Source organism: Anopheles coustani, chromosome 2, assembly GCF_943734705.1.
Source record: "Anopheles coustani chromosome 2, idAnoCousDA_361_x.2, whole genome shotgun sequence".
NCBI classification, from domain to species: domain Eukaryota; kingdom Metazoa; phylum Arthropoda; class Insecta; order Diptera; family Culicidae; genus Anopheles; species Anopheles coustani.
The window spans coordinates 37,523,568-37,551,547 of NC_071289.1; the positions used below are offsets into that span (position 1 = coordinate 37,523,568).

A 27,980-nucleotide genomic window follows, 5' to 3' on the forward strand; every position below is an offset into this window, starting at 1 on the left:
AAATAGGTATTATAAACGCACAGTCACGTCAAAAGCGTTCTCTTTTGAGGTGTACCGCAAGTGTAAAGAGAATTGTTTTACACTTCTTTTCAGAAGTCGCTTTACGCCTAGATTGTATAGGAAATCTGCTGCAAAAGAAGGGGTAAAAGAATTCTGAAAAGAAGAGCGTGCAGTTCTGAAGAGAATTCTTTTACCCCAAAATAACGCCAAAATTTCTCGTTGGATACTACCCTACCACCGAACGTTAACCGTCACCCGTTCAACCAAACCTACATACGTAGACGTTCAACCGGACTACCCGGGTAGTCCATACATTTTGTATGGGAGACTCCGTTTTCCTGTTCTTAAGACTTAGTAACTTTTTATCTAGACGTCGGATCGATTTGAAATTTTCAGTGTAGATGCTTGAGGATGTTTCCCACAAAATTGTGTATCTTTTATAATTTTAATAATTCATTGATTATGCTAATTTGAGGTTCCAAAAAATTTCACCCTTCACATCTATGACCCAAACCTGTGCAGCTTGAACATTTTAGATAGGACTTTGCATTTTCTGTATTTCAGTATACGTATCTTTGATCATTGAATCTTAATTAATTGAAATTTTCAGAAATTTATTCAATTTTTTTTCTAAAAGTGTTCTAGAAATGTTCAATGTTCAAATAGGATTCTTTCATTCGAAAACACGAATTCAATAATTTAAACATTTATGCCTTACTATTAGGTATTCAAATCTTAATCTAATATTAAATACAAGTATGCTACACATCATTTTGTTCAGAAAATTTGCGCCACAAACACGTTTATTAATCCGTTTCTAGTCGACTATGCGTGTGATTCAAAGTACAACAACAGCTAAGTAAAAGTGAACGTTATGGAAAAACTCAATCCTTAGAATAGACAAAACCGAACAGACTAATAGAAGAATTACTAGGAACAGCATTTCTGACGAATGCATTTTAAAAAAGAATTAAATAACGGACAAAACTCTGTTCACAGTTGAAGCATGAAGATAGCATGAAGCGACTAAGAGTTTATTAATTTTTAGAATATTTTATGCAATTTTCCAAAACATTTCAAGTAGTTAAGTATCTACGAGCAAATATATCAGTACTAAAATACAGAAAAAGCAAAGTTCTATGTAAAATATATGAACTACACAGATAAATGGTTATAGATGTGAATGGTGAAATTTTGTGGAACCTCAAATTAACATACTGAATGAATTTTTAAAATTATAAAAATTATACAATATTTTGGGAAACATCCTCAAGTATCTTCACTGAAAATTTCAAATCGATCCGACGACTAGATAAAAAGTTATTAAGTCTTAAGTACAGGAAAACGGAATCTCCCATACAAAATGTATGGACTACCCGGGTAGTCCGGTTGAACGTTTGAGGGGTATCAACCCAAAAACGCAAATAAAAATTATTTAAATTCCTTGGAAATTTTTTTTTCTTTAGCAGAACGATAGAAAATGAATTTTTCTAGGTATTCTATAAATTTCATGCCGATACGTCAATCCAATCAAAAGTTAGAACAAAACAAAACTCCAAAAACTACCCGGGTAGGCGGTTGAACGGGTGACGGTTAACAAAGATCCAGGGTTGTAAACGCAATTGGTAAGACGGGGGAACAAATGCGGATTTGTTCCATGGGTCGCCAAGAAAAATATAAAAGAAAGGTATATGCATCTTGGCTGTCATTGTCAAGCTGACAAGAGAGTTGAATAAGTGAAAAATGTAAATATTTGTTCGTTGTAGTTTAGCAAGCTGTTGAAAGAGAAAATAATCTTTCTGTGGTACCTCATAACAAACTGTCCTGATTCGTCAACTCAACGCAATATCGTTCGGTCCGCATTTGCCAGACAATAAATTGCCAGTGAAAATTAACTTCGTTTGAGGTTTTTACAGATGGCAGCAAAGCATACATTTCTTCGCTTTGTGGAGGAAATTTCTAGTGGTTTTGTTGTGTTCGTTTGGAAATTGTCACTTGATAGTCGAAAATAGGGAGCAATTGCGTTTGCGTTCGCTCGTCCGTCCGATGCCATATGTTACGGGCGTTTTTGAGGACAGTAAGAATAGTTTTATTTGTTTAATTGACCAAGCTAGGGGTATTGGGATGGGCGAGTGAGTGCAATGGTGCGAAGTGCAATAAGCCAGCGGTAATTGAAGACCAACACACTACTGTGATGGCCAATCGACCGACGTGCTGAAGAGGAAGGCCGCCCGTAGAAAGCAAACACTGCCAGTCCCGTGAACTAGTGATGAGAAAACTCCAAAATTTCAGGAGCAGATCAGATCATTTGCTCTTAGTCAAAGATCGGATCAGATCAGAAGAGCATAATCGTACTCCAATGCCATGCCGCTACGGGTAATGGCGTCACTAGGATCATAATGGAGCAGATCAGATCACATCGCCATAGGCCCGCCGGCAAAGAGCATATTGGATCAGATCAGAACACATCGCCTTACCGCTACGGATAATGGCGTCACTAGGATCATAATGGAGCAGATCAGATCACATTGCCATAGGTCTACAGGTAAAGAGCATATTGGATCAGATCAGAACACATCGCTATACAGCTACGGGTAATGGCGTCACTAGGATCATAATGGAGCAGATCAGATCACATCGCCATAGGTCTGCCGGCAAAGAGCGTATTGGATCAGATCAGAACACATCGCCATAGCGCTACGGGTAATGGCGTCACTAGGATCATAATGGAGCAGATCAGATCACATCGCCATAGGTCTGCCGGCAAAGAGCGTATTGGATCAGATCAGAACACACCGCCATAGCGCTACGGGTAATGGCGTCACTAGGATCATAATGGAGCAGATCAGATCACATCGCCATAGGTCTGCCGGTAAAGAGCGTATTGGATCAGATCAGAACACATCGCCATAGCGCTACGGGTAATGGCGTCACTAGGATCATAATGGAGCATTTGCTCTCATATCTTCGGATCAGATCAGATCATATAATCAAGAGAGCAGATCGGATCATAAGAAGCTATTCCTTCTTCTCATCACTACCGTGAACGCAGCAGTCTAGAGAAATCGGATGTGAGAAGTGGTATCTCTGAAAACCCGCTACGCCATTCGGACTACGTAACACAAATTGAATTATATTTTCGTGTGCCCCGTCGCCCTCTCGTCCCCTCGTGTGTGGCACCTTCGCCCGCAGTAGGCTGACCGTTTTTCCCCGCTGAAGGGTCGTAACACACACACGCACAATATACGCGAAAATCGCTGGTTTACGAACGAATGAATCAACGATTTTGATCCGCGCTGATGTTTTTATTCTAAATCACCTTTTTTCTGTTTGTTTTTCTTTTCTGTTCTTCATCTTTGCGCGATCCCTTTCACGTCTATCGTCCATCGCTTTCTAACTGCTGTCGATTGCGTTCGGGCTCGACGATGTGTGTGTTTGTTTCTCAGTGCGATAGGCAGTAGGCGAGTAGTGGTTGTGTGTCCCGCAAGCGAAGAAAACGAGCTGTCAAGTGGCAAGATGCAAAGGTAAAAAACTGCTGCTTGCGAGTAGTGAAAAAGCCTCGCGACGGCGAAGACGACGACGACGACGACGGAGTGCGCTGCTCGATTGTGTGATCCGGAATTCCCTGGCTGCTGGCTCGGCATCGCTCAGTGCAGTGTGTGCAGAGGAGCACAAAAGAGAAAGTCGGCAGTCGCTGTGTGGCTGATTCAGTTCGTTTGTTGATTTTGTGCGCGCTCGGAAAGCAGAGACTGCTTTGGAGAGGGTTCGTGTTGTGGGTTTGCCTTTCTGCCTGTAAAGTGCTCCGTTGACATCGACGGTGTCATTCACTGGGCAGTTGGGAAAAACCAATAGAATAGTGTTGCTGTTTATAAAGTATTCAGTGTCATCGTACCGTGTGTTTGTGAAACGAAAGCACGGCCAAAAATGTGCCCCTAAGTGGTAGAAAGTGTTTAAATTCACCCGCTTCCCAACACTGGATTCCCCGTGTCAAGTGCGTTGAACCGCGTTCTCTGCTCTCGCCGCGTCCGTTCTGCGGAAAAGCAAGAAAAGCTGCGTGAGAGGAGGTGCGGTGGTAGTGCGGGTGAAATTCAGGCCGCCGCAGCACATCTTCCCCATCGCAACCGGAAGTGGTCGGAGATAGGCGAAGGCGAGTGCGACGCAACAAAGAGTTTCTTCCTCGGCGCGGGAGGGCATACGTAAAAGCATAACAGTCGACGTGAAAAAGAGGAGAAACACAACAAACCCCAACCCAAGCGCGAAGCAAAGAGAACACAAATAACCACCACCATGGCCCTGGTGCGGAAGAAACTTGATGACAAAATACTGAAAACGCTACGGGAGCTGGTGGCCGTTGGCGGCAACAAAGAATGCTTCGATTGTGGCCAGAAAGGGCCAACCTACATCAACATGACCATCGGGTCCTTCGTCTGCACCAGCTGCTCCGGCATACTGTAAGTTTTAGCCCCGGCCCTTCCTCTGGACGCCGTTAATTTGATTTAAGCGACCGTCATGGTTTTCCCGCGCGGCTTTCCTTCCGCTCCGGTTCAAGTGCGGGTTCCATGAAACGGTTAAGCACGTTCTTGTAAACAATGTGTCACAATATCGTGCGCGAGCAAAGAACTGCTCTCGACGCAGGGTTTTCCCCAGCACTATCTGACCACACACGCCGGGTTTTGGGGAGTAAATAATCCAAACAATTAGGCGGATTCGCAAGGAGAGGCTGGGGAGGGTTGAGATGTTGGACAGGATGCACCGTTTGATAAGAAGAATCTGAATGGTAAAGGGTCAAGAAGTAAAAAAAACAAGCTGTTCAAATTCTTCTGGCGTCAACAGCTTTCAGTTTTGCGACGTGTGATTCATCTTAGGATTGTATTTTTATTTTAGCATTCGCAAAACTTTCCCTGTTCGCTTGATGATTCACGATTACCGTATCACTATGCAAATTGTAAGCATCTTGCTATCATGGTTAACCCATAGGTTTGTTTATGTTTTTATGTGATATTTGTATGTACAACACATGAGATTAGAAGTCAATCACCACTTGTAGTGAAATACAGAAAATTATATACATTCACTTACATGACTGGAACTGTTTATAAAAGTCAGTATCATGCTCAACCTTGAAGTGAATTTAAATAGAATTGATTCAAGCTTCCTTAACGCGAGGCAAAATGGTAGGAATTAAATTACAACATGCATCTGCTATATTTTACATCCTTTACTTCGCCATCCCAATTGTAAAATTTCAAATGAAACAAATTCATGTGTTGTAACACTGGCACGAAATTTCAATTTTAGGTAGAAACTGTAAAACAAAGGTATTCTCTTAGGGATCCCTCACTAAACAGGGATCCCACATAACTACGTGAAAAAGTTAGTTTGTAAACCAAAACGTTACGGTGAGCGCACTTTATATTATGGCAGCAAGCAATTGAATTTAATTTTCATTTGTACATTGCTAGAATGTCATTAGATAGGGGTAATAACCAACCAAGGTCTGACAGTGTAGGGCAGTTCCGTATTACTCCCAAATGCTATCCGCCTCGTATACTTTAGGGAACCTTTACACGGTTGACCAACGTCTTGTTCATTGGCTGGGATTACCTAAGCGCATCGGAATTGAGCACATTCCAGTCCCATTCCTTTCCATTCCTTTTCGGCACAAACTGATCTCGCATAGTCTCGGCATTTCCACACATCGATCGTGCCTTGTGTACGTGTACACTGGGGTTTTCTACGAACGAAGAAAAGAAGTCGGAGGTCGTTCGCCCGTAATTGTCAATTCGTTACAGTGCGATGCACACGCGAAGACGCCTGAAGACAGCGACGATCTCGGGGCCACTGCCACCGGGTTGACGTTGACGGACCCAGCGCGACATCAGCTCCGCTTCTTAAGGCTCTTCGCGTCGTTTTGTCAGCAACCAGCTACCTCTCCCCGCACACCCTCATCCCCGCTGGGCCCCGTTGCGGACGTGGTAGAAGTACATTTCAATACATCCCATGATCCCGCGCTGGGCTGGTAGAATGGCCCGCTTCCGCTGCGATCGAGCTTTGTGTCGAACGAGGTCCCCTTCCGTCAGGTATTTGTGGTTATGTTTCTGTCCACCACCCCAGCATCCCACCTGCCGAGACGATCGCACGGCTGCACCGACCTACCTGGCCACCTTCCCCTCGGGCGGCGTTGATGGCAGAAACCTGCATTTCTGGTTCGGAATGAGCGCACATAACTGCACCGGATGATGGGCTCACCGTGGCCGACATGTCGCACAGGTAGTAGTGGCCCTGATGAGAGCACCCTAATGGTGTCATATGGAACACACGGTCACCGTTCGGGCGATCCTACTTAGAAGGGAACCGAATGGACACCCTTCAGGTACGACCGTCAACACATACACACAGTTCAGCAGAGATGATTGCCTTTCCGGCCCGTGTATGGCAGCCAAGCTGTGATGGTCCCTAACGAGTTGCCTCTCCGCTCCTCACTTGTCGGCGATGGATCATTGCATTAAGTCCTTCGCACCGGCCCACAATTATGGAGCGACACGAAGTTAACTGTTGCCGCGTAAATTAAGGCTACACGAAGGGAGCAGTTCCCATTGCACAGATGCACTTTCCACGGTCCCGATTTCGTTTAAAATGCATTTATTCTTTGCTCCTCAAGCAGTATGCAATATCAAAGCAAATCTCGATGGCAGTTTAAACAAACGACTATGCTACAGTTATTAAGCTTTGAAGTAGACATTAATGTGTTCCATTAATAAGTGCAGACGTGTCTCATGCTAGTAGACTATTACATTTAGAAGTTTTAAAACTGGAAAAAATGTTAAAGCGATATTATACTGTACTTTATGGATTACAAATAATATCCCTAAATTAAACATGACATATTACACTTGTGCCATTGGACAGTGCGATAGGCTTAGGCATGATCATCACCTAAATTTGGATTAATTTTGACGTTTCACATTTTTTAATTTAAGTAGGAAAGACATGTGGGGAATCGCTAGTAGTAGAAACTACTTCGAGTATAAAATCCGAGTATGAACCATTTCGGATTGATGGATAAATAAATGATGGGGGTTGGGGTTTTTTTTTTTAATTTTCAACGTTGTACAACTTCATTTATAAATTAGTAAAAATAAGTCCTTTTTGTATCCCGTATCGGAACAGTTGTTCTTAATTTATTGTATTCATCAGCCACATAGACGATTCTAGTGTAGATTGAACGTTTTACTTATCTGGTCCTGATATGCGATCTAAAATGCGATCACATGCGATCGTTGCTAAAAATAGGTTTCAGGCGAGACAGAACCAAGTCAGCTCTATTACGTTTTGATTTATGTTTTCCATATGTCTTGTATATGCTCTTCTTTTTGCAAGGGTTTTTTCTTCGTTTATCTTTGGATTGATTTTAATGATCTCATTTTGTAAATTGCTTCAACCAACACTTTTGCTTCCGTTTCCGACTAGTTTCAACTGCAATCACTGTTCCTTATCAGTGGCCAGAATGTTCTCTTGGGATTGTTATTATTATTACTTGATGGTTGAATGCTTCAGCCCGTGCACACTGTGTATTGGAAAAATAGTTGCGCCGCGGCGAGATCGCGGCCATTGCGCGGCGTTTCCGTTGTTTAGGTCAGCGCATGCATTCAAAACAAACCTCATTTCGCGTTGGCAGACGGTGGTGGCCAGTGGCAGCGCCAAAGAGGTTCCTCGAGGTTCGAGCGATCGCGACCAAAAGCAAAACTTCCTCCATCAACAACAACAACAGCGCCGCCGAGGGCGCGAACAAAGTACAAAAACTCTCGCATGGCGAACAGAGACGACGACGTCGGAGGCTTCTTCGCTGGGTGCCCCCTTCGCCTCCATGGGCCAGCTTCTTCCGCGCATTCCATTCCAGTCGCGTTTCTGTGTCCGATTTGCTGCGGCTTGCTCGGTCAGTTGCGATTTGCCCCCCCCAACCCCTTTTCGCCCGCCCGTCATTTCGATGGCGATGGCAGAACCGGTTTTCGTTTCCATTTATGAAATTCCAAACCGCTCCGAAGCTACCCCGTACGGTTCGCCAAGTACGTGATACTGGTCTTTCCCGCTTGCTGGCATTTTTTGCTCGCGAGCTTGCTCGGCGGTTGTATTGCGTTTGTTCGATGACTCGTTGACTCATGCCGACGAAGGAAGCAACTTCACTCGAAAACGCTCGATGATGGAGCCGTAGAAAGAAGCGGCGTTGATCTTCTGCCCTGTGTTTTTCTAGGGTGTACCTATGCAAACATGTTATTTACCATCCAAAGGACAAATCTTTCAAAGTCATTGCATAAAAATACATAAGAAACGGCCAATCCCAAATAATCGACGATGGTGGATTCTCTTCACAAAAATAACCCCTTTTTTGTCTGGGACGCCTTCTCCCAGAAATGAGGACCGGAATGTGACAGTCGACCCGCACTTGCCACCGGATGAGTCATCAATTAAACAGCGGTCCATTGCGCTTCTTGGTCGAGACTGCTTACCCCCCCACGAATGTGCATTTCGCCCTCCTTTTTCCCAAATACCCGGGTGATTGTGAGCTTTTTTGGGTCACATCCATTCCGCCGATGAGAAACAGGTTTCATCGCCCATGAATAATGTACCTTTTTATGCCAGAACGCGTCGATAATGGCCGTAGGATGCTGTTGCGCTGATGGACTTATTTGATCAAAATTAAGTGGATAACGGTTACGAACGAAATGTATCGTCACTTCATGATATCGTCCTGGTGGATGGTAGTTACGTTCGCCCGGTGATTTATATTTGCCCCAATCATCATCCCGGTTGTTGGAAATGGATGAGTTGAATTGATTGAAAACCATCCCTCACTCATCCCCCCCCCCCCCTCCCCCCACCCCATCGTCGAAACAAAACTGTCCTTGAAATTGAACAAAAATGACACATCCATCTCCCAAAAACGGAGGCGTGTAATGTGTTTTGGTCTTATGAAAAAAAAATCACCCAAACATTGTCAGGGATTGATTTGCAAATCTTTCTGCTTCTGGCCGTTGTTTTTTTCTCGTTTTTTGTGTTGGCAATCACACGGGGAATGAACGCCAATCGGTGTATGTTTCGATTGGCTGTCGATAAAATCGCCTTTTTCTGGTTCAGGCTTTGGGCCGTACACGTGTTTCGGTTGGCGTGAAGAATGTAGGCCGCTGCAGCAACCATGCCAAAAGCCATACTATCGAATCCTTTTTTCCATTAGTCCAATGATACCCCTATTGCGAGGAAGGGTGCTTGTTCGATTTTCCAAACCCCCGTGTGCCCGCCTTTGGGAATGACGAAGAAGAAAAAAAACGGCTCGCCCAATTCAAAATTGCATTTCTCGACGGTGTTTGTCGAGCGTGCTAAATGGATGGAGAAAAACGGGCTGCGAAAAATAAAAAGGTTTGCCCAGGATGTTTGCCCCCAGTGGGGGCGGTGCAAAAGGTCGTTGGAATATCGATTGACAACTGATCCCCTTTCTCTGTCCTTTCTCTCTTCGCGCCGGCGAAACCGGATATTGGTGTCTCCGCGAAAGTGCCTCAAATGTTTGACGACGCCACCTCTCTACGGCAAAATACATAAATGCTTCCTACGCACCGTCGTTCGCCGGCGGGGCTGGTGTGCTTTGGTGTGCATCGTGGTGTGCAAAACAAAGAAAAAAAAGCATGGGGGTGGGAGATGTGCAATGCAAATTCTCGATCGATGCCGAGAGAGCCCCGTCGGACCATCTGGAGCTGCAGCTATGGATTCCCGCAGTTCATGGAAGCCAGATTGCAATCGGAAAATTTAAAGGAAATGTGGAGTATTTAGCACTTCTGCTGCACTCCACTGGCAAGCATTAAGCTTGGGGTTTATCTTCACACAAGACGAAGTACGTAACTCATCACCCCACTCACCACGCAAACGGTGGAGTTGGTCCGGTCGCCGCAACCCGTTCCGTGGCGGTCGTTAAATTATTAAAATTTCTCCACATCTTTTCCTCCAAACACACTCCATTCCCGCCGTCGTGGCCAACCAATCACCATACCGTCCGGGTGCTGCTTTGTGTCGGCATATGGGGGTTTACTTTCCTCTTTCACTTTCCGCATAACTGAAGCGTTCGCCTGGTTCGTTTGGCGAACTGGACGCGGAAAAATGGCCCCTTGGTGCGTGTTGCATTTTACTTTCAACGCAAATCGTACGTAAAGCGGGGAAAAATTGCATCGTCACTACTCACTCTAGCAGCAATTTCAATCTCGTTCAGTTTATTTTTACCACCTAGAAATGTCCTCCTCTACAAGGAGACGCATTGTTTATAAAAGTAGTTGAAGATTTCTTGACAGAGCTTGTGCATGAAATAGTTCATATTGCAACTGTTCCAAGGCAACGTCGTCCTGGGGTCGATAATAAAATAAATTAAAAACAAGTGAGCTATAATTTAAATTAGATTTTTCCCGGGAGGGGTTAGTATGGGAGAACGTGCTGCTGTGCCATTATTTTTCGGATGATGTCAATGGTCAGTCATTCGTCCGCTCGATGTTGTCGGTGATTTGTCGAGCCAAACGACCGAGGCATCATGACCGTGACACTCTGGTTAGGAGATTGTCTCTTATCACCAAACCGTGGCAAACAACGTTGGCCGCAAACAAAAAGAAGTATTCACACTCAAAACCCACGGACCAAAAAGCAAACACAAGCTAAAACCAGTATGGTCACTTGAAGTGAACCGTGGAGTAAACGAATCACTATTTGCAGTCGTTTGACGAAACGACAGATGGTCGTGTAGGAATCGTTTATTTAACGAAAATGTTCAATCATGATTTTACAATGCGGTTTGCATACAAAAATATACTTACTCTACACAAGCCATCAACAACATCTGCAGTACTTAAACTTAACGTGTGAATAGTTTCAGAAGCGACGGTTCAGTATAGGTCGAGTTTTTAGTGTACACAGAACTCCATACATAAGAAAAAGCTAAAATATGAAGTAGATTGAGGTGCCAGATGTCCCTACATCAATTCTCTTTTGTGAAATAAAATTTTCAAAAATTAATTTCATAATAGTATTTATTTTTTTATATTAAAGCAGGTACACCAAAAAATATGAAAAATGAGCACCAATTTGAAGATTAATGTTTGTTTTATTTGTTTTTGAAGTTAAAATTGACGTATTTCTCCTACTATTTCTTATATTTTTAAAGTAAGATACCTATACTAAAAAATATATTAAACTTTTGTACAAATTTCATCGTTTCATTTGGGAAGCCTCCGTAATATTGTTTTAAAACATATTAATTTTTAAATTTCATGGTTTGAAATTTGCTTCAGATCTACAGTTATCTTACAAACTACATTTTGTTTCACAAACTGGCTTGTGGTTTATTTGTTAAGGTCCTTATCAATGATTTATGCTGAAAACTAAATTAATTTTAGTGCTTGTGTTTTTCACGAGCCGGTTGTGGCGTAAAACAATAAAACCACGCGCATTTTGTTTTCTATCTCGGCCGAGACACAGTTTCCGATCAAATCTTAAAAGCAAATTTTGCACGGTATGGAAAATTCATGAGCCTAAGATGTGAAAGTGACTCCCCCACCATCCCCACATCCGCCGGCTGATGAAAATAAGTCAATGTCGTTAGCGGAAAATGAAAACGTTGCACTACTTTTCCCTCCCCACAACCATCGCCATCGGAAGCCGGCTTCTCTCTTTCGCTTCGGCCGCTGGGAGCCCCGGAAACTGGGTCGGCCGCGGCAATATGATCGCCGGATCGCAATGATGCACTGTTAAGCCACACCAAGCGCCTTTTTGTTGGCGTTTGCAATGCATAACAAATTTCGCTGTACAGTGGAGCAGTGTCACCGAAGCTGCCCATGGGGGAGGGGGAACGGAGAAGAAGAAGCCTTCCAACTGTCCAGTTTCATTTGCGCTCGAGTGGCTTCTTTCGAGTTGGTGGTGTGTCGGTCGGCAAAAATGAGATGCATGCACATCAACCGGGAAAACCTAGATTGCAGGCGAAAACAATGCCACAATGGAGGAAAAACTGGCTTCCTCGACAAAGAGGTCTCGCCAAACGGGGGAGAGTGAGAAGGGGCGAAGGTAGACACATGAGAAAGCCAAACGACGCTACATCGGATGGGCATAAAATGCAGGCGAACGGTGAGAAGGATGAGACTGTCTGAGCCCCCAGGGTGAGCGGAAGAAGGCGGGGTAGGATGAGGAGGGAGGGCTAGGATTAATGATCTAATTTGCATGCCAAATCAATGTCGAGGCTCGTGAAAGCGCCTTGAGAAAGCGTTCCACGACGTTCCGGTGCCGGGGCTTCATTCACTTTCCGAACCAGTAGTAGGTGACTCAGAGATTGGTCAATTTTTCATGTTTGCACGTTGTTCGTACAAAATGTGTTATTTCCAAACACGAGAATCCAAACAGCGGTCATATTGACCGCAACGATTTCTTCGATTTTAACAGCTTTTTGCAAAAAAAGGCTTTTCTTAAAATCCAAAACTACAACTAAAATAATTTTGTTTTGTTTGACCTGTTCCGAAAACCAATTTGACTCTTCTTAAACCGTTATAATTTCGCTATTTTTGGAGATTTTTCAAATCCGTAAAAGACTTTTTTCAGTATATTTATTGACTATTTTTAACGTTTTTGGTTTTTCGATGCATCTCTTCATCTCGTAGTAAAGCAAAAAAGGACGAAAAGAGGTTTTTTTAGATTTTATTATTTCAAAATGTATTATGTAAATCCTCATTGGCGGCCTAATGTATCAGCATTCTAACGCACACTTTTTTGTGCATTTGCGAAATACTCGAAAAAGTAAAAGTTGAGAAGGATTAAAATTCGATTCACATAGATCTTCTTTGCTTTATACCGAGCTAGCGGAAGGATGAAGAGGTGCATCGAAAAACCAAAAACCGCAAAAAAAATCAACAAATATATTAAAAAGTAGCCGTTAACTTTTTTGAAAAATCTTCAAAAATCGTATTCTAGTATTAAATCGCTCTAAATTAGTTTTTACTAGCTCAAATTTTACAGCAATCGGAAACGAAAGTTTTCTGAAAAATTAGCTTTCAATGTTCATGATAGTTGGTAGGATTAAAATTATCAATGTTTATATTTCCTGTCGTTTTTAGTCCTACATTTAATTGAATCATTTCATTTAATGAACATTTTTCTAATCGTTCTTAATATATATTCAGAGGCAGTTGTGTTTTTCTTCTATCTCGCGCGTGTGAAAACATCCACCTGAACACATTCACCAGACATAAACACCAAGAAGTCGCCTCGCGTGTTATGTTGGCATGCCTGCCTTCCTTCGCTGTGTTCTACTATGCTCGCCTCGCCTCCACCATTCGCCGGTCAGGAGCGGACCTTTCGGGGTGTCCCGGGGCCAAACAATTATTATCGCATTAAAGCGAATCGAAAAACCCAACGCAAACACACGGGATGATCAAAAGGTGTCGGCATCGTTTGATGCCGCGGCCGGAGTATCAGGCGCGCAGACCTTCTAGGAGAGGTCCGTTTCGATACCTTTCCTTTGGCGCACACATGGGTCATGCCATCCCTTTTCGTCGCACTGCAGCGGAGGACCTAAGGAGGACCCGCCGACCGAAATCAATCGTCGGTATCAGCCGAGCTGGTGTCAGCTTCTCGCGTCTTCTTTGGACCTTTGCCGGTAGGCAGTGGCCCAAATATGCATGTCTAACGGAAGGTCAGTTATGTTGCCCGAATGTTGTCGTGTTGCCCGTGATAGAATGGAATTCGCTAGCCATGTGCGAGGGGGTCCTCCTTGCTGATGAGAAACGGTTATTGGTTCGTGCACGGACTTTGAATACCAGGCGCATCATGCCATCCGGAGGAGCAGGGCACTGCAATGCAGTTTCTCATAAATGGGTCTGATTGGTTGGAAAAAATAGCTTGAAAGCCGGCACCCAATTAACAGCACAAAAATCGTTAAACTCCTTTTCTAAAAAAAAAATAAAATTTACCAAGCGTACCTTGTTAATTATACAAAACATTGAAGGATCATTCAAAACAGGATTTTTTTTCTAAACGCAACCCTTTATCAAATATTTATAAATATACCTCAAATTTTACATTGCGAATAGACTAACGTCTTAATTTGGAATGCAAAGGTACTAGATAATCAATTACCTTGGAACACGTCAGACATGAGCCCGTTTACCATTCGGTAAATGCTTCTAAAGTGTCGGCTATCTTAATTCGCCGATGCACGAATTAAAACCGAACGAAAAAAAAAGCCTAGTCAAGCGATCAACGATTGAAACCGAAGTCACCTGTTAACTAACCGACCCATCCACCACCCAGCATTGCGTGTGATGCATCAATCAGAAGCCTTGATTCGTGACGTACCACAATCTACTGCAGCAACCTGGCCGAGGAGAGGAGGTGTATGAGGCAGTGTTACAGATCATCGCGCTGGCGCTCGATTTTTTCTTTGCCTCTAATGCTCACTTCGTTCAAGGCGGACGGAATCCCATTGGCCTGATTGGGTGGCGGGCGGCTTGGCAAGTCTGTCGAGCAGCATTAAGGCACCTGTAGGCGCCCGCGAACGGGACGTGAAGCGAACGTAAGCCAACACGCGGCCACTTCCGCCCAAACGGTCGAGGTTTCCGTTCGTGCGCCTTTGTGGAACGCCGGTTTTGTAGTACACGATTTACATCGTTGTTAAAAACGCCTTTAAACAAACGAACGAATGTTCGGGGGCGTTAGTGATGGCTGCCACCATCTCTCCCGTCCCACCGACTGCACTATTAATCTCCTTTTTACGAGGACTTCAGGGTGGGGGGACTCGATTACGACCGATTTGCAACGATTGTCAGTCCGGGAAATTATTCTCTAACCATAGCTGGAAAAAGCTTACATCAAATTTTAATGAGCTGCGGATGCAATATAATCCCGCACAAGAAGCGTAGGATGGATAGGTTATCAATTTACAGTGACGTAGTTTAGTACGACAAAATCAGGGTCAGTCTGGTTGATAGCAGCGTCTTTCCGGAAGCAGACGACAAATGCCACAAACGGTTACACCCTTATCAGTACGATGCAGTTCCTCGTTTTATTGCATATCTGCAGTGCTTTGACGTCCATTTAACGTCCCTCGGGCCTTTGAGGAAGTCCCATTCATGGCGTGTTACAGTTCAGGGATATCGAGAGCTCATTGACGCCAGCACTATTAACTGTTTCAGCATCCCGGTAATATTTATCTTACAGCTTACACAATTTTCGCATAATCATCCCAGTTAAAAGTGGGTTTTTTAGAACAAGTTCTTTTTAAAGTTGTTTTACTAACAACATAGATTTTTTACTGAATTTGTTTAATTTAAAAAAAAAAGTGTATCGCTGTTAGCTCTTCATTTTTTGATGCCATGCTTATTTATTAAAAAAATAGAAAAAGACGAATAATTTTATTTATAGTTCATAGTAATAATTTTTATATGCTTATCGTAAATGAATGAAAGTCATATTTAGTTCACCTAGAATATTAAAAAAAAACAGCTTCAGTTCTATTGAGATTTGGATGAAAAACGTAGCTTTATACACGACATTGTACAGAAATTGTATTAGATGTAAGATAAAAAATACCCATGGGATGCTGAAACCATTACAAAAAAAACATCATTATAACAACTTGATGTGGTTGTATTATTGAAATAATGTTTTCTTGTAGAATAAAATAACCCAATTTAATTGTAAATTGAAGCCCAAGTGCTAACTATCATGCGAATAGTTCAACCATTTTTCATTCGAAAACACTATCAATATAGGATCAACAGTTTAGCGACATTCAGCGATGTCAATTGCAATTAAGCAATTTAAAGATAAACACACGTTGTTATTTTACCTTGTTTACATTTTAAATTCCGATTGTTTAATAGCAGTTCAACTATATACCGTTTTTTCCCCTGAATAACGACCTCCCAAAAAATTCAATATTCTTGAAAAAAAAATGTTGTTTTTTCTAATTCTCATCAGTTCTAACAATTTTTTGTTTGTTTTAACCTCCACTCTATGATCGCATCGAAAAGTTACTACCCGTTTATAACGACTCCCTTAATCGAACTTTGATCATTTTTGAACGTGAAAAAGAGGTCGTTATACACGGAAAATGTGATACGTTTTTGATTTGATTTTAGTGGCAACACAACCAAATATAATTTGATGTTTTTTAAGTCAAACTTCTTTCTCACAATGTGTACCAAAAAATTGGATGTACTACCGGCGGACGATATTTAAACAAATAATTCGATATAAATAATTTGTACCTTTTAGGCAGAAATTAACTGTGACAGCTGTGAATTACAAAGCCGAAAATAATTAATCTGCCATTCGGCCGCACATAAGGTTGCCTTTTTTCCAAGGGATACATAAAATAAGCGTTTTGTCCTTGCTGGATTTCTAATTTTCTCAACGCGAGCGCCTTCCAAGATGGAAAACCTGCTCAGCCGAGTCTTATTGTGTTATCCATTCAGCAATCATTTTACATACATCACATTGGCCTCCGCACGCATGGCACCCATTGCCGGAGAGGGGGAGGAAACGGAACCCCTTTGGTCGTTAAAAATGCCGCAAAGCTTGAGCAACATAAGAAGAAAACCCCCCCAAGCACCGCCAACGTATGTTTGCCGGCGTCGGGCCGGAAAACGAACAGGCGAAACGATCGCTAAGCTTTTGTTTCGGCTTCCGGTTTCGCGACAGATGCAAGACATCACCACTCTTGGCTGCCTGCTGCCGGTGGACGGCTTCTTGAGCGAACGGCATTGAGGGTGCAAGAAGTTCAGCAATGACACCACGCATGTCTAATGTGCGGAAAGCGGCTCTAACACTCTGTGTGTTTGTGTGGTGGCGTCCGTGAGGACAATTTTCCACCTTTCGGGGTCGTCGGGCATAATGGGGCAGTGAGTGTGGCGGGCCGTGGCGTCGATCCGCGCACACGCGGCATTAAAATGTGTTTAACTATTGCGCGGAACGGGCCAAGGTTAGAAGGGGGAACGACGGGGACGGCGTCCGTTGGGCACGAAGGGTAATTGCTATGCCCCGTCCGATTCTTCTGCGAGATCAGCCAAGGCAGAAAAGTGCAAACCCCGTACTCTAGGAACATTGTCATTACCGCGACGACTTTTCTACCTCCCCCTCAGGGGGTGGGGGGTAATGATCCTGTTGTGGGAGGGGTGTGCAAGTGAAACTCAAATGTCACCAGTGCGGCCCGTTTGTGTTTCCCGTTCAGTCGCCATGATGAACTGCGCTTTTAGTGTTAAACGCAAAATAAGCGGCCATGCAATTGAACTTGCGTCAAGAAAAAGTCTCAGAAAATATTTAACTACGTTTTAAGTAGAAAACTTTAATAAATTCCGATTGACTCAACCTAGCTTTAAAGATATATGATGTCTTACTAAGTAAACAGTCATTCAAAGTATTAGTTATTAAGAAAAGAGATTCTTATGTTCTCGGAAAGGGCGCCTCAGCTCTGTAAAGCCTATCTCTAGTGTTATTTACAGATTATACATAGCCCTTTAGGGTATAAAATGTAAATTTCAATTACAAAACTTACATCCCCCTTTGATTACTCATTGCACTTGATTTATTTCTTTTTATTCGTGATAAGCCGGCACACAAGAATTAACATGAGTTGCTATAAACTTTCAACTTTAAAACTTCAAGAAAAAGTTCAAGAACTGGTCCCCTTAGCCTATTCGGAACAAAAGAAAAGTGGAATTTCGATAATATAGCTTTTTAAACTTTAAAATGTTTTACAACACATATGCTGATGTTGGAAAATATTGCCTACATTCAAAGAGTGTTAACAACGTTGAAAATAGTTAATTTTAGGGTCTCTTTTTATTAAAATTAAAATGCAACACAAGCATGTTTTGAGGAAATATGTTTTTAAAGACGTGTTTTTTAAAACGTTATGTTATGTTGTAAGATCTTCAACATCATTTGCAGTCCCTTAAACTAAATATTTGGAAAGTGTTTTTACTGTGGTATAAAAGTTTTAGCGTCCCAAAGCGTCTCTGAACTTCAGAAACTTCAGTTTACTTAAAAGGAGATGAAATTATTGAAAAATGGAAAACAAAGCCAGCACAAACGATTGGAAAACAATCATCCCACTTCTGGCTATAAACAATCAAATTCCCTTTTTTGTAGCTTCCATCGGGCGGCCAAACAATGAAGAAAGCTGCTGCAGTGCTGCATGCACGAGGAGTTGCATGGCTCAGTGGATAAAGCGAGCTGGCGGAAAACAAACACCGTACACTGCACCCCCAGAAGGGCTCGTCGCGCCGTATCAGACATTACTCATTCGGCCACATGACGAACGGGGGGTTTTGTCCGCACACAAGCGGGGAGAGGTACACATTGGGAACTGGAGACAAGCTGGCGTGGAAATGCGATACTCCGTTGCGGCCGAGGCGCGCGCTGCCTTTGCCGGAGGAAAAGCCTCGTCGCGGAAAGTGAAGTGGTTTGCAAAAGAAGAAAAAAACTGCTGCCTATCCGGATTATGTCTGCAGGGAATGTGTGTGTGTGTGTATGTTATTGGTAGACTTGTGACTCCCCCTTGCCTTATCGAAAAGGTCTCTCCGGCCCTCCGGATTGGAATGGCAAGCAAAAGTAAAAGTTTTTCACTTTAGGTTCGGCACTTTCGTGGGCACACAAAGGCAGGGTGGGGCAGAGGGGTGCTAAGATGAGTCATTTTGCAATGGGTAATGGTACCGATTTGAATTCAAACCATGCGACTGAACAAACCGGTCTACGGTGGTGGCCTTCCGCTTCGCTTTCATTCCGCACTCGTTGTCAATAACTTCAAATGGTTGGCAAAAAGATATTTAATCTTATTACTCGCCAGAGCACGACTTAAGACCCAAGACAAAAGTTCAGACGAAGCTCCGAAGGCGTCTTAATGCGCATTTTCAGAGCAGCGTTAAGTACTAACCGCTGACGTTGCACCGCGGACGGGATCGTTTTCCATCCCGGAGTCTAACACCAACCGTACGACGACGATGTATCACGGACAAGAAGAGGCCTTCGACAAGGTACGGCGTCAAACCGCCACAGACCATGTCGCGACACTCTTGTTCCGCCATCAAGACGTCGGCCGGCCGACAAAAACAAAGAGGCGACAACAGGGTGGTGCATTACGCGTGCAGTCAGTCAGTCGGTAGGTCATAAAGATGAGGTTTTCTTTCCCTCGGACCGAACCACCGTCGTGTTCGCAGCTTCGGTTGGTCGAACCGGTGACGGAAAATAAGAAACCAGCAACCTAATTCCATCCCCAGTGGCGTCACAGATGATTGTTTTCACGGCTGAACTTTTTCCGCTACCAAATGCGCTTCGCACTGAACACCTCGCATAAAACGCATGAATTTCGGTTCCGAGTGGTTCATATAAAAAAATATATAACGTCCAAATAAAACTGCCATCACTGAGCGTACACTCTACCGTTTAACGTTGAACTTATTTTGCAGCCACTGTTATTATCGAATTCGCCTATCTTACGTCACGCACTATTTCTGCCGTGATTGTAAAAAAGAAACGAAAAAGGAACCCCTCCCATGATCAAGGCAACATTTCTTTTCTTGCCCAAAAAAGGGCTTGTTTGTGTTGTGCGAAAAAAAAGAAAACTAACCCCACACGTACCATCGATGAGTGAATGAGTGTTGGCCAAAGTTAAAAACACACAACCCCGCCTTGCGAGGGAGGGGGTCGTGAAATACATCACGGATGTAAACAGGTGTTTAAAAATAGTTTCTCCCACCCACTTCTGCCTAGGCATTTTAGTTCCGGACGATTGCCTTACGTCGTCGGCCACATGGTATGATGGGGATGGATAGGTTCTAGTTTTGGTGTGTTTTTCCTTTTTTTTTTACCCGCTAGTGTTGTGGCTAAAATTAGGTCTTCCCATTCCAACAACCTACCTTCCATTTCTCAATTGCTTACCTGGCGAGCGTTCATACTCCCTTTCCGTTGATGGGACTTCCAATTTTTCTTTCTCTAACTATCCTTAGAAAGAAATGTTGTCCACTGGCGTCGTTTTAAAAACTGCTTCCTATTGCGAGCATAAAAAGAAAAGTCTCGCGCGGCAACGATAGTAGTGAAAAGACAAGATTATGTGATCAATCGCGTTACCTCATCGGTGGTGCGTAGATTGACGTGCTGAAAGCCGTGGTGTCCGATGGAGTGGCGGCCGTCTGGAGGAGAAATCGGGCATGCACGACGGTATAACATCGTATCTAAGTGATTACGCGCCGTTGCGGCATATTATGGCTTCAAAATTGATTGAGATAAAATGGACAAGACGGGCGAAGAGTATGTGTTTTTAATAGCTTGGATCATGTGTCAAAAATACCTTAGATGGAGAGAAAAGTATCTCTACATGATCTATTATTTTCGTTGCCTTATTGAAGAAAATATATGAGAACACACTGCATATGGGAAACATATTGACTAATGAGAAAGGAATTTCTGTAGCACTGGCTAGTGAACTTGTTCAAATACTAACACCACCGCCCTTCCGATCTTTTTCCTCCCTTGCATTCTTTAACGAAAATATGCAATCGTCCATCTTTCTTTCCCAAGCCCGGTTCTTCCAGTAAACGCTAACGTGTTAACATCACGCGAACGAATGCACCCATTTCCAGTGGAATCCCATTCTCACCATTCATTCGAAAACTGTAGTTTTGCAATCTCCGTCTATTCGCGTTCTCCAAGCTCCTCCAAGGCAGACATTCCATTCTAATTGTGCCTTAAGACCGAGCGATGGCGACGGCAATCGATTTGTGCTCGCCGTTGACATTTGAGGAAGAAGAATATTGGCCAATCGGCTCTCCTCAGCTAAGCCTATGTGCTAGCAGATGTACCGAAAAGGGAAAAATAGTCAAATAAAATGACTCACGTTTTACCGTCGAGCCGTCATGCTGCATCTTAGCGTGCGTCACTATTATTCAATCCGTGTCGTGTCTTGGCATTTTTTTTTTGAGTTCCCTTCGGAGTTTCGACTTGGCGCCGCACAGCAAAAAGTGTATGACACAATCAGTGAAAGGCGCTTTGGGCTCCGTGCTAAAGTACTACGTGACATTTGAAACTAGATTTACAGAAGAATGAGCTAGATTATTCCCATTACTTCTACTTGTAGAGAAGAAGGAGTGTGCCGACGCGTGGGAAAGTCGATTGATTCCTATTAGTTTTATAGAAATTAAAATCAAGATTGTTTGTTTTTGAGCTACAAATTTAATTTTTCCTCATTTTATTACAATTTAAATTTCTACTGTTTTGAGAATGGTAACGCAATAAAAACATAACAATTTTTATGTGTCGTTGGCTAAATTGAAATTTTAATTTACTTGAAAACAATAATCTACAACTAACAGATCTTCTTCTTTCTTTTGAAAGAATCCATGAAGAGAGCATGACAATTTATATGATTTATATAAGCTAAATAGAAGTTTTACAATTTGTTACAAAACAAAGATCTACAACTAACACAATAAAACAATGATCTACAACTCTTTGTAAAAACCCTCAACGGGGTATAACTTCTTTATAGGTTTCAAATTTGTTAAATAAAAAATTTAAGCCTCAACCGTTAAGCTTTATTGTGCAGCAGCAGACAAAGGATAAATCCCTCCAGACAGTAGATAATGCCACCAAAGGATATTGGAACAAAAATAAACCTGCCGGGTTCCCAATCCGTTGTCCGTGGGCCGGATTGAACGCAAGTAAAGATTAAAATGGCTCGCTTCAGCCTTTTTGCGTTTACTTCCCTTGCACCGGGAGGTTTGTTTGCTCTTCTACTCCTTATAATAACGTGCCATCATAAAGCGAAAGATAAACGCGCTACGTGACTGCTTGTTCCGATCGGCGATAAATCCGCTTGTTGTTTGCTCGCCGATAACGGCAGTTCTTTTACGAGGGCCATTGGCTGCGAATTTGTCTGTGAGTGTGTAGTAAACAAAGCCGGTCATTGGTTTTTTTTTTCTCTAATTAAAATGCGCGGTATGTTTTCTCTGCAAAAAAGAAGTTAAGATGAAGATATTTGCATTTCAAAACAGCTGGGATTTATACTAAATCTTGAGTTATACGTATTAGTAGTACAGGATACAGGAAGGATCTTTTGTTTTTACTTCTTTGTTTTGCTTTGGGCTGTCAGTTTGGTTTGATTACAGCACTATATTATTTCTCTCTCTGGAACTCGGCTTCTCAAGGGAAGGATCAGAATCGATGCCGACATGAGCGTGGCGTCAACAGCTGCAATACACGAGCACAAATGCATCCCGGCACGCCATACCATCGCCGGCACCTAGGGGGGCGCCCTTCGGGAAGGGGGTCGGGCCCGACCAGACACGGGAATCACGGCTGTTAAGATGAGATTAATGCGCAATACCGTTTGCCAAGCAACCCCGGGACCACTAGGCTAACCGCCAGGGAACTATTCGCGCACAAACCGCCCAAGGGCGTCGGGTGTTCGTTACGTGAGGAGAGTGATTAAGTTCGTCGAATTCTGCCACCGTAGCTGCTCCTTTTCTGCCTACCACTTGCCCATCGGCTGGCCCACACCGACACCCGGCCCCGGTGGATTGCACTGTTTATACAAACATTTGTCTAATGGCGTTTCCCGGTTGTGTGCGGCACACAGGCGGACGAAAGCGTAAAAGACGAACACGGCGCGAGTAATCGACTTACTATCGCGCCTCGATCGATTGATTATCGCTAGACTTTGGCCCACCGGCGGACATAACGCAATCAATCACAATTTTCCTACCGCAATCGGAAAGATGGGAAAACGGTTAAGAAATGCGCCGAAGTAGCCGAAGATGCCGTGGCAAGTTGATCTAATTGGATTCGGATAGTATTGTACTAATTCGTTTAGTGAATTCGTTATTTAATTGCGCCCAATTGAGATCAATCATTGGAGTTATTTAATCAACTAATTTGCTCACAGCAGGACTGAATCGTTATTATGTTTACGGGGAAATTTGGCACATATGTTTATAACGGCCTTCAATGTTGCTGTTCCTTCTAGTTGTGTAATTCTGATTCAGATTCATGAATGTGAATGATTCTTTGCATCGTTTCAGAGATTCATGAACCTTTTAATGAGAGATGTATGAATCCCAAAGATTCATTCATGTTTAAAGATCAAAAAATAGATAGAGGGACCCGGTTTTTTTGTCGCATGATCCACGCAAATGAAATAATTTTCTAGATTCGTGAAATGCCCATGAAAGATTTATTAAGGTTTCGTAAGATTCATCAACGTTTGAAGATTTGAATCCTTAGGGATTCATGAATAAAATCTGAATGAATCTTAGGTGAAAGATTTATATGAATAAATCATGCCTGAAAATTCATAAGCCACAGTTCCTTCAGTTCTCCGTGAACTAAAATTCTTTGAAAAACGTAGCACCTGCACTTAACGTTAAATGGGTTAATATAGTATTAAAGAACCCAATGTTTTTTTTTCATAGAACGAGAAATTTAATACGGCTATTGTGCAATATATCTATCTAATAAGTCTCTTTTTGAAAAGAACACAATTTCAGTGGTAATTAATGTGTTTGAATTTTCTTTCCTTTCAGACGAGGTCTCACACCACCGCATCGAGTGAAATCGATCTCGATGGCCACATTCACACAGGAGGAAATAGAGTTTCTCAAACAGAATGGCAACGACAACTGCAGCCGGACGTGGTTGGGCCTGTGGGATCCCAAGCGTGCAATCAAGCAGGAACATCGTGACTTCATGATAGACAAATACGAAAAGCAAAGGTAGGTACGGCCAAAGGGGGACCGTGGCGGTTCACTGAAGTACTATTTGCGATACGGGGATTGGTTCGGCCTCACAGTCGCCAGTCGACGGTCACTTCAGACAGCACGGCATCTAATACTAATTGACGAATCTGTTCCACTTCGGCCCACTTATCCCCATCACCACAGATACTACCTGGAACCTGCTAGTCCGCTGAAGTCGCTGCCCACGAACGCGTCGAGCTCGCTGACGTCACTGTCGGTAGGAGGAGGGAGTAGCAACAAGAATGCCAATGAAAGTTTAGTTCCTCTCAAAACGCCAACGCTAACGCCCCCACCGGCCAAGCTGCGCTTGAATCGTAACAACTCCGGCTCGTGCAACGGGCTGAATACGGTGAACTCATCCTCTTCGATCGTTGCCCCGGCGGCGGCAGGCGGTGCGACAGCGGGCGTCCAGTTCCAGCAGCAATTCTCACCGGACGACAGTGGATTTTTCGGCTCGACGTCGGCGGATCCACCCAAAATCCTGCCACCGACACCGCAGAAGGGTCAGTCGGCGCTTCAGCGAAAGAACGGCATCAAGATCAAGGGAGGAGCCGCCGCAGCGAAGGGTCAACTGCCGCCAACGTTCGAGCGCAATCAGAAGAACGGATTGCTTAACAACAGCAGCACCGGCGGTGGGGGTTTTGCGGGAAGCAGCGGCGATATCAACGCCAACAAGTTTACACCGGACGGGGACTTTGTGGCCGACTTTGGTAGCGCAAACATCGTCAACAACGTCAGCAACGGGGGCAGCCACTACGGCAGCACGAGCAGTTTGAAGAACGGAAGCAGTAGCGAGAACGGGAGCTACGGGCAGCACAATGGACTCAACGGCAAAGCGTCCGCCAGGGAGATGGAAAACTTTGCCGATTTCGACCACAATCCTATCTTCAATTCGGCAGGTAATTAAATAACGATTGAACAGCTAATATCGGTTGTGCGTTGATTCTTGGGTGAGTGGGGGGAGGGGGAATGGGAGCAGGTCTAAAAAGAAAGGCATTTATGGTTCAGAACTTTACTCATTACACGGCAACCAGTGGAAGTTGCGATAAAACATACATTATATCCTATTCTTTATGTCCTTTCCTGCGGCTTTTGGACTCGTCGGTGGCATATGGCATTCTGTTCAATGGAACGCGCAATCGTAGAAAACATGAAATCATACTTCAGCTCGAACAGTTTCGATAGCAGCACCACCAACAGCGTCAGCAGCACGGCCAGCGTGCAAAGCCTGACCGGATCCGATCCGTTTGCAAACTTTTACTCGCACACACTGGCGGGCAACTGCAGCAACGCGGGGTCCAATGCTGGCACACCGACGGCGTCCTCATCCGGAACCGGTCCGTCGGCGAAGTACGGTACTGCCGGCTACACTTGTATGTCACCGGAAGACAATTTGCACACGGGCAAGCCGCAAAGTCGCAGCTATGGGTTCGGAAATACTTTCACCACTGAAACCCGTTTTTCGCCGAATGCAAACTCCATCCAGAGTGGCCCCACTGGGGCTCCCTTTCAGTATCATTTACCTTCGGGGGGACCCAAAGGCCCGGGCTCGCTACAGGAGAACCATCCGCTGGGTAACGGAAATTCCTTGGGATGCACAGTGAATGCAAATCATTTCAACAATAACTCCGGTAACGAGGATACATCACCGAACGAGACGGTACAGTGGAACTTTTGGCAACAGTTTGGCAATAGCTGCTGGCCAGCCGAGGATCAGTTTCAACAGTATCAGCAACAGCAACAGCAACAGCAACAGCAACAGCAACTACAATACCGTCAACAGTTGCAGGAACTACAGCAGCATCAGCAGCAGCAACCGTTTCGTAACAATCATGCTCTGCAGATGACGAGTCCGCAACATGCTGCTGCGGTTGCCCAAACAACAAACTATCGCTCAGATCAGTATCGATGGAGTAAGTTTGGTGTGGCGGATCGCAAAACAAAAAAAAAATGAAATTCAGCACCCAACACTTCCCTTCGATGGTTGTGTGTTTGAGAGTGTTGGCTGTCCGCTCCGTTTCGTTGGACTTTCGTGTTTTAAGATATTTATTTATATCAGAGCATGAGTGACTCATTTGGAAAGGTGCTTCATTGGCGATGCGGCCGGAAATTGTGGTCGATCGTTTTGATTATTAAACATTTTTGGTGATGCTTTATTCAGTTTTGTTTTATAGTATACCATCGTAACACTAGGCACCGTTTGTACATGTTCGTCCATTATTTTCCATCCTCCAGTCTGAATGTGCTGGTTTATTTTTTTGTTGCATTAGAATCATGATAACGATTGAACTACTAAAGCAAAATGGAATTCTACTTATGTTTTGTGTCGAGATATCCATGAACATATTAGGACAAAATTCAATAGTACAGAATAACCTGAACTTCTTTTAAAGCCTACAGGAAAAATTTTTTTTTTTGTTTGAATAAAGTTTTGAAAACTATGGAATGTAGTTAACACGTTGACGGCCAAGCTTAGTACAATTAGTTTCCCTAAAATTTGGTTATAAAATGTATTAATCGTAAGGCAATCAAAAATCAAGCAAAACTAGGATTTGCTAAGGATAATTTTTTATAATTACCCTAGCTAATGAGTCCAATACTATAGTTGGGGCTAGGGAGTAGCTGATTTGGCGTTCAATGTGTTAAAAGTAAAGCTAATTTATAATTTAGTTACCAGATAAAGTGATATACTACCACTTTTGTGTTAAAAATAGCAACTTATAGATTAAATGCAATTGCAAACGACGACAATTATTGTGAATAGTACAAACAATTTTACTTCATACCGTACATTTATTTGATCGGTTTTAGTATGGTAATATTTTTTCTGTTATTTTACATTCCGTTGGTTTTGGTTTTGGGAAGAGGCGGTGAATGAATTTCCAAACGATAAACATTTTCTTATTAGCTTTAGCAACAAATCGTTTGTTATCAGACATTTATTTTTTGTTCTGTAGGATCGCGCTTTTCGTTACAATAATGGTTGCAAACATTTTTATCTTTATTAACACTTATACATGTGGATTGCATTGAATAAGCTTATTTTTGCAGTTAATAATCTTAGTTTTACATTCCTTTCTAGCTTGTGTTTATAACGCATCATACTGAAATAGTGTTTGAGTTTTTCATAAAAGAGTGTCTGTTACCGTGTTTTGCTTGCAACATTTCTCTAACCGATTGATGTTCTTCCGCCTGTAGGTCTTCCGATGCCGCTTGGAGCGACCGGTTCAAATGGTAACCTGAACGGCACCAACAATGGCAATACGTCCATGCACTCAACACCATCCGTCGATCGATACGCCGCACTGAAGGATCTGGATGAACAGTTCCGGGAGATAAAATTAGAACAGCAGGCCGAAGCAAACAACAATACGGTGACGTCCAACGGCATAACGAATGGTCATGGTACAGCCGATCCTCACGCGTCCCAAGGTATGCTTTTGGCGCCGGTGCCGTGTGTAATCTCCGATCCGATCCGATATTCATACAATTTTTCCACATTTACGTTCACAGTGTCCACGGCAAACCCGTTCAAAACGGCAAATCCGTTCCAGCAGCTGCAACAGCAGCAACAGCAACAGCAGCAGCAAACGATGGCATGGCCAGTTAATGGTATGAACGGAGGGACACCGCGAGATCAGGCGCTGCCAAATGGAGCTGGTTTCTACGCGACGTCACCGTACCAAGGAGGATTTGTGCACGGTTCCAGTCCGCAGCTGTACAATGGTACCCCAGTGGCCAATGGGAATGTTGGCGGAGCCGTCGGTAGCTATCTACCCACCGGGTACCATCAACCGAACGGTAATGGATACGCGATGGCAGTAGGTGGCCCGAACGGTGGCTTGCATGCTGGGCAATTTAATGCTACGCTAAACGGAGTAGTACCCGGCGTTAACTCCAACCCGGTGCATCATTTTGGAAACTTTGGAAACCCGTTTATGGTAAGGAAGCTCGAATGAGGATCCATTGTTACTGTAAGCCGATGGTTTGATAACACATATCACTCTCGTTTTTCCTTTGTTTTAGGCCACCGGTACGACAGCAGGAAGCTCGAATAATCCTTTCTTATGAGTAGCGTAGATCTTGTATAGATAGTAAATTATCTGCTTTACAAAAAAAAAAAAAACAAATACCGACATGTAAATGAAATTATCTGCACAGATGATTGGAAAATAA

The 27,980-nt window shown here is 43.4% G+C and overlaps 1 protein-coding gene across 1 annotated transcript; it reads left to right on the forward strand.

Annotated features, from left to right (window-relative positions):
* Nucleotides 1-1,146: 1,146 nt before the first annotated feature.
* On the forward strand, nucleotides 1,147-27,980 carry LOC131262942 (arf-GAP domain and FG repeat-containing protein 1). The gene is made up of 9 exons (XM_058265046.1): nucleotides 1,147-1,163; nucleotides 4,272-4,451; nucleotides 23,592-23,780; nucleotides 23,949-24,703; nucleotides 24,950-25,527; nucleotides 25,609-25,717; nucleotides 27,003-27,236; nucleotides 27,318-27,745; nucleotides 27,831-27,980. Exons 2-9 carry the CDS (start codon nucleotides 4,288-4,290, stop codon nucleotides 27,873-27,875), a joined length of 2,502 nt encoding a protein of 833 aa, XP_058121029.1. The 5' UTR covers nucleotides 1,147-1,163; nucleotides 4,272-4,287; the 3' UTR covers nucleotides 27,876-27,980.